The 15,000-nt window shown below is 34.6% G+C and overlaps 1 protein-coding gene across 5 annotated transcripts in view; it reads right to left on the reverse strand.

The window, feature by feature from the left end:
* The window catches only part of LOC113821244 (proton-coupled amino acid transporter-like protein CG1139), a 24,391-nt gene that overhangs the window by 2,585 nt on the left and 6,806 nt on the right, over positions 1–15,000 (reverse strand). For 4 of the 5 annotated variants that reach the window (XM_070122924.1, XM_027373732.2, XM_027373731.2 and 1 more), the window contains 7 exons: positions 12,252–12,438; positions 10,975–11,125; positions 10,435–10,641; positions 9,001–9,102; positions 8,467–8,643; positions 5,274–5,452; positions 4,696–4,868 (listed from right to left, as the gene is read on the reverse strand). In XM_070122924.1, the coding sequence (XP_069979025.1) occupies positions 4,696–4,868; positions 5,274–5,452; positions 8,467–8,643; positions 9,001–9,102; positions 10,435–10,641; positions 10,975–11,125; positions 12,252–12,430 (1,168 nt within the window). In that variant the 5' untranslated portion in view covers positions 12,431–12,438. Of the gene's footprint in view, positions 1–4,695; positions 4,869–5,273; positions 5,453–8,466; positions 8,644–9,000; positions 9,103–10,434; positions 10,642–10,974; positions 11,126–12,251; positions 12,439–13,719; positions 13,751–15,000 lie in introns of those variants that run through there. The other variant, XM_070122923.1, reaches the window with a different exon arrangement.

Raw genomic sequence — 15,000 nt, forward strand, 5'->3', positions numbered from 1 at the left:
ATGTAAGTATTATTATTACTAACAAATCATTAACAATAGAAGTCCTGCTGTTAAAATGATAAAAACTCTTCTTAACAAAATTTCAAGACACAGGTTAGATCAATACTGACAACACATATGGAGCCATCTATGTGTAAAGAAAATCAATCAACTAAAATTAGACTTAGCTGGTTAACTCAATGAATCCAGGCTGGCTCAAATGCGCAGTTTTCCTTATAGAGAGGCTACAACCTCTGATCAGATTAAGACAACACAGGTATGACATGTTTGTTACCAGAAATACAACCATTCTTGGCATGACATGACATGCTATCTGGAGGTAAAGGATGGTAAAAAAAAGAAAAATTCCTTTGGCATAGTGACATGTTATCAAAACCCTTTTATCCTCATTTAATGAAAACCGCAAACATAATTTTTATAACATGAATAAAAAGTTGTCTGAATTTATTAAGAAGGATAGGAAAAGGAGGAGTATGTTTAATGTTTGAAATAAATAAATGTGCAAGACATCAAAAGTCATATTGCACTATGGTAATGTATTGTGTCTGAAAGGGTAAAGAGGAGTTAAAGATTAGGATAAAATGTGTTAGATGTCACCAATTAGAGAGTATTATAGGATAGTATGGGAGTGAAAAGGGAAAAGGGAAATGAGGGGAGTAAGTGAAGTAGAGCAGAGATTAGTAGAAAGGGAAGGGTTAAGGGGGTAGGACAATTGATTGAATTACAGTGTATCAGTCACTGGGGAAGGTATAAGAACAATGTTCACGGGAAATAGAGATGGTTGTTGGATTAGAGTGTGTTATAGGAAGGTATGGTAGCAAAAAGGGAAAAGATTGAAGTAAATGAGGTAGAGCAGTGATCAGTAAAATGGGAAAGGTTAAGGGAGTAGAGAAATTGAGTGCATTGCATTGTATCTGTGACTGGGGAAAGAATAGGGACATTGTTCAAGGAAAACAGAGGTGACTGTTGGAGAAGTAGGAGAAGAATCTGGGGGATGAGAAGGGGGACTGGGGAAGGTAATGAATTATCAGGAAGTATATCTGGAGGGGAGGGGTCTGGAGAAGGACACTGTTGTGATAGAAGGGATTCGTGTAAGTATTCAGGTGGGAGCGGTAGAGAGAGTGGGGTATGTTGGGAGGGTGTAGGAGAAAGGGGGGTGGAGGGAACTTGAGGAAGAGGAGGATGGATATCTGCAACTATTTTAAATGTAGAAGAAGTAGGAACAAAGGGATTGGGGGCCGGATAAGGGAGCAGAGTGTTCCCTTGGGTCACCTTTAGGAAGTTTTGGATGTCTTCAAGAGTTTCTGGAGGAAAGTTGGGTGAAGAGGACTGAGAAACAAAGGTTCTTTTGTGAGGAAAAGAGGCAATATATATCTGAGGAGCAGAAGAGGAAGGTGTAGGAGAGAATATAGTGGAGTGGAACATTTAGGTTGCCCAGTACAACAAATAAAGTAAAGAGGAGGGGTAGGTATCAGGGAAGTGGTAGAGATTGGAGTATCTGGATTTAGACTGACAAATGAATTTGACTGGGGTATAGGGTGGGTAGAGGTAAGATGGTTTAGAGATACTGGGGGAGATGTAGAAACATCTTATGAAGATGGTGGCAGAGCAGAGCGAAGGACTGTTTTGGAATAAGTTGAGAGAGAAAAACCTCATCATCGTGCTTCTTGTCTGGCCTCATGTAGAGTGAGGCCTAGTTTGAATCTGAGGACTGCTACCTGTCATTCAAGCTTATAAGCAAGGCAGCTCCTATAAAACACATTATGGGAGTCTCCACAGTTGCCATATGTACATGCCTGAACAGGCTAATTTGAACGGTCCTGACCAGGTTGGGGACATAGAGGGCCGTGGGCTGTGGAGCGATAGTGTTTGGCTAGGTGGCCAAAATGCCAACATTTTTGACATTGACAAGAGGGGTGAAGTTCAGCAGGAATGGGTTTGCCAGTGATGTCAGTTTGGGTTGATGGTGGACTGTGACAAGGCCTGAACAATCAGAGTGACTGTGAAAGATAACCTTGCCTACTTGTTTTTGGAGACACTGTTGAAAGAGAAGGGTATTCTCAGAATAGGGGGCTGCGGGGGAATCACAAAGAATCGATCCCACTTGGCCAAAGAGAGTACTTAAAAAGTTTCCAAAGGTAGAGGTAGTAGAAAGACGAGGGTGAGAGGAAGAAGGGGTGGTGTGGAGTGGAGTAGTTCTGTAGGGAGGAGGACAATAAGGATGAACACTAGTAATAAGGAAAGAGGGGGTAAACACTGAAGAGAACTATGCAGTAGGAGATGGAGAGGAGAATGTTGGGAGAGAGGAAGGGGTGCTTTCTGGAGGTTGAGTAATAACCTGGATGGCTGTTTTTGAATGGATACAGTTGTCAGTAAGCATCAAGGAGGGGGTATTAGTATCAGTGGTCGGAGCTGTGGTCAAAGGAAGGGCAGGGGTTGGAAAATCATCAAAATCAAATTTAGATAGACTAGTTGATGAAGGGGTAAGCCTTCATGCCCCTATCAAGGGTAAAAAATCTTCATTATTGGCCATGGTGAGCCTGAAAAAAATGGAGAAAAGAAACAGTCTACCCTTCAGGGTCCTCATAAGGGGAAAGGGCTAGGCAATTAACCAAGGGAATACCTTGCCTATGGCCCCCAGATGCTGTTCATGACTGACACATAGCCAGCCTTTCATCCTGTCAGTATAGCTCTCACACCTTAGAAATGGGATGTAAGAAGGGGCTGAAGAAGATATGGAAGAGGAAATGGTAGAAGGAAAGACTAAGCAAAATTAGTTGAGGCCCAAAGCAGCAGTGATACCCTACATTAGGCCTCAGTCTCCATCTCCTAAGCCCTCCCACAATAACAACAAGCAAAGGTATTGGGAGGAGGAGGAGGAGGAGAAAAATAGAATACCACTAAGCATAAATTTTAAACTTATAATGAGATTTTTCTGGGAAATAATTCTGTAAAGATTACCTGTGTTGCTTTTTTATGATTTTTATCTTATCTATATAATTGTTCTCATAACTTAAATAATTCAGAAAAAAAAATAGGATCATACCTCTCTTTATTTTGACATAAAAACACAGCAAATAGGTAGAAAATCAGTGATATTCAATTTTCAAATTTTCATATATACACAACTGGTAATCCCAATATAATTTTCTACTTCTTTTTGATAAAAAAATACATGTACTGACAAGAATTTAGAGTATAAGGGTGGGGAAATATTCATGAAATGCAAATGTCTTGCAAGCTCATTATAGTGATAACACCAGCAGCCAAAACTATATGCAGTTGGCAACTCAAGCCAGGGGTGCTGGTGCTGACTCATCTCAGTAAGCATAAGATGGGAATAGGGAGAGGTTGTATTACTACTAACTGCCATTTATTTTGCTTGTTTCACTGGTTGTGTAACAATACCTTTTGATAATTAGCATGTGCATTTATTACTTTCTTTCTATAACATTCCCATACCTCAAAATACAACAGAGATTATTTTGAAAAAAGATATTTCAATCCTAAGAATTACACCTAATGAAAATAATCATAATATAATCATTACATACCTAAAAACAATAAGGCAATAACCATTTTTTACAGGATATATTAACATTCAAAATTCAACATGAGTCTGTCATGTATATATCAGACCATGATTTTCATTCAAAATCGTGAAAAAAATGGTTTCAATATCTGGAAAAATTGATAAGCTTAATATAAAGACTCATACTCTCTATAATATAACAACTAATCACGTATGGGTTTTATCAACTGCCACAATCATGCTAAGCCTATCAAAAACTGCTGGGATTTCCTATCATTAATTTTTTCTTCTTAGACAATTGTGATATTCACATATTCATCTGATGTTATATACATCTGATAACCCAATATCCCTTTTAGGACCACCTCTCCTTCAGAAAATCATACAGTTGTTTTTGCCGCCCCCTCTTTCTTCTTGTGAATAGAATGTAGTGAAGGTTTATTTGTAATTCTTGTTTTACATAGCATATTACATGCAGCTAAACCCTTCATCTTCCCCCACCCACCCCCCATATTCCCTCTCCACACAACATACTACTATTGACCATAAAATTGCCTCCTGTGTTTACTTTTAATATATACATATAAATGCATAAATGCATATAATAATTTTTTCTATGATAGAAATGTTTGCATCTACCTGATCATAGTATGTTATTTTTTCATAAATATGCAAAGGGTAACTACATCAAACTTTTCAAATTTGCATTCTATTAATGCACTTTATATTTCCTACTTGACAAAGAAATACTCTTTGTCTTTGTATATAACCAAGCTCTTGATTTTCAAGGGTCAATTTGTAGCCCCTATTAGCACCTGATTTCAATATTCCTTGAATTTGTGAATAAATGTTGTATTTTTTTTAATGTATAATACTGATATTGTTATCATCATTACTGAACATGATTAACACAATGTTATCAAAATACTACTACTAATAAAAATAATGAAATAATAAAATGAAACATAATGATAATCAAGAAAAAAGGTGAACAGGTGATATTGATTGGACTAATCATTTATTCCATGACTATGCACATGTGCTCCATAAGTGCACAGTCACCAAAGAGTCAATTACAGGTAATGGCATGTATTCATGCCATCCTCAACCACAGGGCTATGGGTTAAGACATCTAAATAATGAAGCAAAGCCATCATACTTACAAGTAATAAGAACAAGGAAAGCCCTGAATGCATATTCTCCGACACGCTTTGCCCTGTTTGAATGGAACCTTGTCCGTAGGTGTGGCCACATGATCTCCGAGGGAACATATAACATCAATGAATAGGTCAAGTAGATTGCCACTGCCATCAGGATTTTCACCAACTGTGCAAGGCTGAAAAAAATATATCCACAGTTAGGATGAAAGTTACTAAAGTAAAATAAAATGGGCAAAAGCAATATCAGCAAAGGTAATCAACATTATATGCCCACAATACTTAAATATAAACAACAAATCAATATAAAAATATTTTTGTCTGTAAATGATCTTAGATACTAACTTTGCATGAGCTACCTTAAATAAAACTAAAGTAGCTTCATATAATAAAGTAGCATCCCTCTCCTATCATATATCAAGTGCTACTTTAAAAAGTAGAGCAAATCCCATTTTATTCATAAATGAGAAAATACTGAAGTTTCTTACAGAGGATTTAATAAGCCAGTGTAATCAGTAAATTATCCTTAAAATCAATAGGGTAATACATAAAAACATCAAAAGAGATGAAGTGAAAACACTTACTTATCACTTGGTGGAAGGTTAAGTGTAACTGAGCCATGTACAGCATCACCATACTTTAGATAACCAAAGAATCCTACAGCAATGTAACCACAGGTCACTAGAATCATGGCTGTATTTAACACTCCATTGCATCCACGGAAATCTTCTGGTGTTGTCATTTTCCGCTCCAACGGCAAAACCTAGAAAGAAACAAAGAAATACTATACTGTTAGAAATATATCAATATGTAAGAATATGCTGAACAAAAGCTCAATTTTCTGTCTACTTTTGACTTAGAACCAGAGAGTCCCCTTAATATGTAAAAGAGAATAAAGATGAATGATTGTTTTTCTTATAGCAGATACCTCATCAAATCTCTTTCAATGGCATTTAGCAATACAAATTAATTTACTTAATCAAGCAGTGAATAATCTCCACTTTTCTGTGTAGAGGATAACTACCATCGAATGTGATTTGTGCAAATTCATTGCAAAAAACACATCTAGGTCTGGAAGACAATACTCAAGGTGCATTAAATGGCATTATGTTGTGCATCTTATCTTAACCCCTTGGATCTGGTAGCAATCCCATGGATCAAAATATGTGCATTAGGATTACATGAGCAGGTGTGTGGCATTTATGAATTGTGCATAAGTATTTTTGGCTTTTTGTCATTCAAATGTCCATATTTTCCATTTGATCTGCTTTATCCAGGAGGTAACAGACCATTTTCCATGCAGACTCCATATCATCCCTCTAAGCGGTAAAAATAATGAATATGTAACATTTTGTTATTTGTCGTTTTTTTCTTCTTTATTGATAATATTCATTTTTCTGTAATACAACCTGGGCCACCACTCACAACTGCCAGGAATAGATACTAAGCAAGGAAAATATATCCTCCCTGGTGCTGGCACTAATCAAATCATGGTTCACGGACATTACATTCCACATTTGTTTGTCAATGAGATTAACCCCAACGATCTGGATAACATTATGGTCCTATGATGGAAAAATCTTCGTTGAGGACTAGGTGACATGAACATGCCATCATCGTACAAAACGGATGTGGGCCGGGTGACACAAACTTGCCGTCATGTCAGAAGGCCAGTGTGACAGAAAAGACTCGCCACAAGTGCATACACCTCTTGGAGTGTGATTTGACTCATTTGGTGCTTAGAAGGGGGCTTTAGCATTATTCCCAATGATAATTAAATGTGGAATGTAACATGCAAAAGCCATCACTGGAAGAGTGGCAACTCCAGGGAGGATGCCATTTCCATGCTGCACACCGTATTCCTGGCCTCTGTGACCAGCTGTGCAGGTTATATTGTGGAAAATTGAAAATTACGAAAAAACTAGATATATGACAAAAAAATCAAATGTTCCATTTTTTTTTCCTTGCACTGAGTTATTTACTACAGAGAGATGATATAGAGTTTGTGCAAGGAAAATAAGCTATTACCATCTGGATAAAGCAAATCAAAAGACAAACATGGACATTGGGAAATGGCAAAAAAGCTAAAACAGTTTACACAAAATAACTGCAAACAGGAGGCATAGAGTTTTGTCACCGCTCATGGGTGTTCGCATGCACCAAGCCTAAGCGCCACACACCCAGGATGTTGGCTATTTATTTAACCTGCTGCCTGTATTTTCAGCACCATGATTTCTGAGACTCAACCAGATCCAACGGTTAAATGCAAAAGCCACTTTCTAAAGTCCAAATGAGTCTAATCACCCTCAAAGAGGTTTGTACACTTGTGGGAAGTCTTTTCCATCACTCCAGCCTTCACTCATGAAGGCAAGTTCATGTCACCCAGCCCACAGCCATTTTCTCCCATGACAGCATGTTGACATCATATTCAACTGATTTTTTTCTCACCTACAGTACAAACATGTACTTATCTCTAGCATATCAATGAATTGGAATCTTTCCATAAAGTGTTCTTGTCCTATAGCAATTAACACCTTTATACTATTCATGACTAGTAATAACTGAATCTAAAAATATGACAGACACTGAACTGGAGATTATCATACATTAGTCAGGGGCCACAGAAGGGGAAAGGTTGGGAACCATGGGTCTATAGCAAGCTTTGTACTTAAGTTTTTTTTACTACCCTGCCGCAAGTTTTACTAGCCCCAATATTAGATTTAACACAAGATTAATCAAAACATTGGTGTGCATGGCTCGATAGCGCAGTGTGCTGCATGCCCCACATGCCGCTGTCTACTTTTTACTAGACCACACATTTTACTAGCCTGAGGCTGGTATTACTAGACAATGACCATCGGGCTAGTGCTAAGGTTGAACCGTGTAAAGTAACTAAAGTGAAAGACAAACAAACAGAGGAGCAGGAAGAAGATGACCCAGACAATGGAGACAGACTGCTATGTGTCCCTCTACCAGTAAAGGTGCTTTGAGTTGTGGTAACCCTCCCCTTCCCAATCACTTCATGTTTTTGTCATTGGTGATGGTTATATTTTCATATTTGTTTACTTAAAAGAAAATATTTAGTTTATCATAAACACATGATATTTCTATCACAATGAGTGGCACTGTGTGACTGGTTCAAGCAGAGAGGAAGGGATTGTGGGGGTGATATCAAGGATGTGGCTGATGGACGCTTGCTAAACAGTATCAGATCTATTAGTAGACACTATATCACTCATTCATAGTGAAGTCACATGAAAGAAGCCTGCCAGTTTTTGACAGGGTTTTCACATGTGTGGCAAACAATTAAGGGTGCATATTATGCTTTTAACCATGATCATGGCAAATAGTATTTTATGGGTTAAAGAAATATCTTCTTTCTGAAATGGAATTTGACTAATGTTGATGACCCTGAGAGAGCTCTATGAGATGTTGATGATGGTGACCATTTCCCTAAAGTATGTATACACGAAACATTGCCCATGTATGCGAGAAATAGAGTATGATGGCACAAAAACAAACAATGTAAGTGTTACTTATATATATATCAAAAAACATTTTTTTAAACTCCTGTCTTCTGATATGTGTTGGGAGCAGCAAAAGGGTTAAAGCAACTCATTCATCTCTGAAGGGATCACTACGTTTAAAGGTACTACTCTTACCTTGCAAGAAATATAATATCAATCATATCATCTAGTAAAAACAATGAAAAGTCATAACACAAGAAGCAAAAAAATTATTGAATAAATTACATGCAATTAAATTATAGGGTCTTACCACTCCAATTCCTTCAAAAGCATATATCGAAGTACCCACAAAGAGTGGCAGCTGCTTCCAGCTCTTGAACTCAGGTCTATCATACGAAGAAGGAATATCTTGGAGAAGGTAGTGGAACGTAATGGCAATGCCAAGTCCTAAGAACACATTGCTTATGAGGGAGAATGGAGCAAGCACCTGTAATAAATATATAATTAAGAAAAAGTTGAAAATATATAAGTAAGAAAGTTGAATATAACAAAATGAAGCAGGTATCAACTCTTCTATAAGGTTCTGATATTTATATACATTGGCCAGAATTGCTTTTCTGAATGAGCTGGAATGAATGGCTAAATTTTTTACTACATTGAAACCAACTGTCCTAGACCATCCTCCAAATGAGCAAGCAGGTCCATTGAGAGTCCTGCTTATCATCCTATAAAATTTCACAAGTCTAGGGAGAGTCCCTTTTCATTATGAAAAATGAGGATACCACAATCTTATTTTATCAAAATGAATTCTGAATAGCATTCCTCTCAGAATAAAGCAACTCACCTTTAATGATCTAATCATTGATATGGCCAGCAGAGGAATCAATAAAATAGCCATGTACCCATGAATATCAATATCATTTCCTGGTAACTTGCAGTCAACAACCTGTAAATATATGACTTCATTTAAACATATTAATAAAAATATCATAAAATTAAAAAAGGAATAACTAAATCATATGCACCTTTCCTATTCTTTTGACTGATAAATTTGTACTTTCAAATGATTTGTCATTCCAATACATCTTGCTAGTACAAGATAAAACTTCATATATATAGTGTCCTTTTTTAGACTACAGGTAACAATAAACCCTTATCTTTTTTAACTGTAGCTTTGATTTTCTAGACTTCTCCTACATTCTCCTACCCAGCAAAGCCAGTACTATTATGTCAATACAGGACTACTACAGCCAGAAGGCAAAGGTTAAAAGCGTGCAAGCATTTTTAAATGCGCAAGATATTGATGTCCAGTTGCCTTGGATCATTACTTAGACATGTCACTAAGTGAAGTCATCAGCTCCAAATGAGTAATGTGACTTACACCACCACAGCCATAATTAAGTATAAAATTGCTTTTTTTGCTTTAAGTATTCCAATCTAGGAGCAAAATATTAATTTCTGTTGAGCTATTTGGACCACAAAGTTCACAAGGCCACACGTCTCAACCACATCATGAAAAACTTTACTTGGTTATTAGACTCCAAAGATAGTAAGCAAGGCACTGATTCATCTATGCGTACATAAACAATAAATATTAACACTGCATGTGCACCTTAGATAATCTACCCACTACGAGGTATAAGCAGATTTCACACAACCAGAGTATTCCATAAATAAAATAGGGCTTACTGTGGCCAAATTACAGTATCATATCAGACAGTACAGAGCCAAAAAATACATGTACCCATTACTGCATTTGAGCTTATATCTAACATGTTGACTCTGATGTAAACTATATATTAATATATTTCATTTCTATATTTTCATAAAATTAAGAAATTTCTTTTAGGAAAAATACCATATATATGTATATGGATAATCATCTACCATAACTTCTGCATCATTAAATCCAATTCTAGAAAAAAAAAAAATACAACCATCTGCAAATATTTATCATATTTGGACACACCATCAAAGGTATATACCATCACACGCACACACCACCAAGCACACACTCCACCAATATGTAAACACCACCACACATACAATATATATATGAATAAAAATAACTACTGTTACAAAGACAAATGCAATAAGCACTGTCAATACTTGAATATTTTCATACTCTATGTACTACATTTAGTTACTATTTGGTTTTGTAATCATTTCTCAAAATCAAAAATATCCGTGAAGATATCTCTACTTCACAATGCAATGTTTTTCTCAAAATGAATATCTTTTCTGCCAACTGCACACTGTAAAATGGAAAACTACTTGCCTGCTTGACATTTGCTGCAATAAACACCACATACACACAGCAGAAGCCTAACTGTGTAATGGTAAGAAATGAATTCAAAACTGCACGTGCAACTGGTGCTAATCTCCGCAGAGGGGCTGGACCAGTGGTGAAGGCATGGTATCCTACTTCTGCATAGTCCAACCCGCTGACTCCTAATCTTTCCTTTAATTCATGAGCACATCTTACCTACAAATAAGAACCAATTTTAAGACCAGAAAAGGACGGTTCTTCTGTCGAATTGAATTCTGTATAAATAAATCATGTGCTAACAAAGAGCAAATGTGTAGGTAGAGGGAAAATATACACTATCATACCGATATTCTTCTGCATTATATAAAAGTTACTTGAGAATAGACTGTTGTAAATCATATACATTAGAAAAAAAAATTATTTTTGCATATCACATAAATAGACTTAATCAGACTGATCATTGATAATTTTCTTTTACCACCGACATAACTTTATATCATCTATAATAAACAGTTAATAAATTAAGTCATAATTCAACAGAGCACTTACCAGCATGTGCATACAGTGAATGCAGATGACCGCTATTACAGGCAAGAGAGCAGTGCCAGTATACAAGCCAGAGTTCTTGAGGCCATCAGGCATAGCCAGGATGCCAGTACCAATATTGCCTTTAATCAGGTGAATCAACGTCTCGCAATTCCTGAAGGGCACCAAAAATTGGATATTCTGAGACTTAATGGACACTGGTGATGGTTAGAAAGAGGAGGAGGTGGTCTGGATGATAACAGTATATTCATTGGCTATGTAAATTTAAATTTTGAAAAGCAGGGGTCCATTGAAAATATCATGAGTAGCACAGAGGAAAATACAGACAGGTGTGAGTACACTCAAAAATCTATATCATGAGAGAAGAAAGAAGTATGACATATCTATAAACTGCAATCAAAATATTTTCCAGGTTAAATCAAAGTTGTATTTCAAAACCAGGCCATGTTATGCTCAGCAAAGTAAAGTATAGTAAGACTAGGCTCAATTAGGTTGGTTTTAACTAAAGTGACCTGGACTAGGTAAGTCTTAGATTAATCCCATACATCAGGGATGGCAAGTATGTACATGCCATGTCCACTGTGTGTTTGATTTAGTAATTGCTTTTACACATAGATGGGTCTACAAGTATTAAGTCACAAATTACGAGAACTACCTGTCTCACTTTTTACCATTTTCTTTATCTTTGAAACTATTTTCTGGTATCTGATGTTGCTGTTTGTAATGTCAATAACACTATAGTAATTATGATGTGTATAATAAAAATAAAAGTATCAATATTAATAGCATTAGTAAAAAAAAGTTTTTTTCCTGCAAACTCAAGGAAAGATGAAATTAGGTGAAGCTACAAAGTCTGCTAATAGACTCCTTTGTAGCTAAGCACTGGCAGAGCCAACGATGTGCAGAGACATTTCACAAAAAAATAGTACAGTGAACACATTTTTTCTTGGGGGCATTGGGTCAAGTTTATAACTTCTCAATGAAACTTTACTAAGGTTATAATGCTTCTGATTAGTCTTAGCATATAGAAGTACAAATATATAGAAATGTCAATTTATCATGAAGGATATCTGGATACAATACTAGTGAAGAAATCCATGGAAAAAAATATTTCCTCAAAGAGTTTAAAAGCACATGATCATTTTGACTTGCAATTTATATCTCAGATTTTCTCCTTTTTTCATGCATTAAATTATTTCACTTTAGCACTGATAGTCTGCAATCAGCTCCAACAATCATCAACAAAAAATTCCTTCTTGAGACTATACGACTTGACTTACGTGGTCTGCTGGTGCGCATCATCAATGTGGTGTCCTGATGCAGTGAGACCCGACTCGTCGTGTTCGTCCTCCTCCCCTTCAGACACTGGCTCTTCCCTATCTCGAGACATCTGTGATCGTGCGAGCTCTGGATCTGGCTCTGTTAAAAGTGGTTGGTGTTCCGTTGTTCCCCTCGGCATGACACAGCCTGTCGATCGATGAGTATTAATAAGATGTTGCTGATCACTTAGAGAAAAGTTCCTATATTATATCTTATTTTCAATTTGGATGTTATACTGTCGTCATATCTGATAAATAGGAAAAACATATCAACATCAATATCTACTCTTTGCAAAGTAAATGATTGAGCTTGGTTTGGGAAAACATAATAAGAATGAAACAAGCAATATCCTCACACAGTTTAAGATATTTAAAATCAGTTCCTAAGCTGTGGTCAATGCAATACATATTATAAAAAACAATACTTCAAATCAGAAATATTTTTTCAAGAGCACTCTGCATCATTGCCAAATTTCAAACTTTACTTACTCTTTTCTTCTTCACGGAAATGCAAAGAAGCAAAAACTAAAAAGAAGCATGTGCCAACAAAGCAAAATCTATGTAAAAATAACAATGGTGAAGATGATATCATATAAATATTTTCAAAGACAGCTTTAAGATAGAAAATGAAAACAAACACAAACAAGCATCAGATAGTAAAAGTAAATAAAAAAGTAAATTAATAATAACAGCAGTAGTAGCAATAACAAAAGTAATAACAATAATAATAATAAAACCCTAATAATATATAAATAACGATGATGATAGACAACAAATGACTGATGATAAATGATAAATCATAGGTGATTGGTTGTGGTAAAAAAAAATAATAATAATGACAATGATGACAATGATGATAATGATGATGATGATGATGATGATGATGATGATGATGATGATGATGATGATGATGATGATGATAACAATAATAATAATAATAACAAAAATCAATACAATAATAATAAAAACAATAATAATGATAAAAGCAATAATAACAATGATAAAAATAGCAACAATATTTATAATATCAATAATAACAATATACTAATAATATTAATAACAATTTTAATAATAATAATATATTAATAATGATAACAATAACAACAACAACAATAATAATAAAAATAATAATAATAATAATAATAATAATAATAATAATAATAATAATAATAATAATAATAATAATAATAATAATAATAATAATAATAATAATAATAATAATAATAATAACAAAAAAATAACAGTAATAACAATAGCAATAATAACAATAACAAAAATAAGATTAAAAATAACAATAAAAACAATAACAATAATTACAAAAATAATAAATATAATAAAAATAATAGTAACAATAACAATAACAATAACAATATTACAGAAATAGCACAAACAAAACCAAAAAAAGGCAAAACTCACAATGTGTGCTTACCTTCAACTGATTCCATAATCTGTACTCGAAATCAAAGAATCACTAAATCAAAAATTTCTCAAATAATTTGAAGCAAGTGGCCAAACAAACAAACAAACAAAATGTGAAATATTGATGATAAGGGGATTGTTAAAAAAAACTTTCCAACTTCAAAAAAGAAATTTCAATAAAGCTCAAAACCTTTCATGAACATCACTCTTCTGCGTTTAACAATTCATATAGTATCCATGATTGGCTGACTGCTGTTCCATAAAGCTGTCTGTTTCCAATGAAAGTGAGGTTATTCTTTTTAGGCAATGCAAGCAACTTTCTTCATCATTCTGAGACTTTCGTCCCTATCAATACTGCTGCAATACCATCACATATATACAAGTAATTTGTATTTGTTTTCTCTGCTAATAGAAAATGTCTAAGTATCGGGTTAAGCATAAAGCAATATAATACTTTGTCTGAATTTGGCATCACTTATTGTATTTCTAATCATCTTTAAACTTAGCAACTTTCTAATATTCTATTATTTGCTTAAATAAATTTAATCAATCAGATAGGTCATCCGGCTTATGGATATAATTTTTTTTTCCACGTATACAGAGCTCTGTCAAAAAAAAATTGAAACTGACTTTTCTTTGTTTTTTAATTTTGCTAATATTTCCAGTATCTTGTTAACATTGTGTGATCATAACAGAAGTTATACTTATGATTCCAGGAAATAAATGGGTTTCAATTATTTTGTAAATAGTTTATTGTTTCTTTACATGCATTTCTCAAGCAAAATTCAGTTAGTTACAACTATCATGTATGTAATAATCACAGGATAAAATCAATAATATAACTATAATTAACTAATGCATAGGATCTAAACTAGTGAGCAAGTTAATCCACAAGTGTTGGTATTAGATTGAGCCACCTGCCAATCTGCTGGAGAATTTTGGCTTTAATTCAAGAGTTTTGAATGCAAGAAAGATATGAGGAAATTTCTAGTTAGCTACCTATGTAACTAAACATTTTGAAGTAATAAAAAAAGTTGCTTTGAAAATGGAATAAGTTTAAACAAACAAGCAAATGCCAACATTGTTTAAATTCTAATACTTACCAACATAAATGTAGATTTCTATAAATTTTTTGTCATTTAATTTCTAAATTCATTTTCTAGAGCCAGTTAGCTATTTATGCATGGCAACAGCTACTATTTTAGTTGTAGATGTATTTAGCTAAAGCAGTAAAACACACTATATAAACTTTAAATAGTGCTTCTTTAAGATTAGATTGGAACAAGTCTGT

This window comes from Penaeus vannamei, chromosome 6 (assembly GCF_042767895.1).
Source record: "Penaeus vannamei isolate JL-2024 chromosome 6, ASM4276789v1, whole genome shotgun sequence".
Lineage (NCBI taxonomy): Eukaryota > Metazoa > Arthropoda > Malacostraca > Decapoda > Penaeidae > Penaeus > Penaeus vannamei.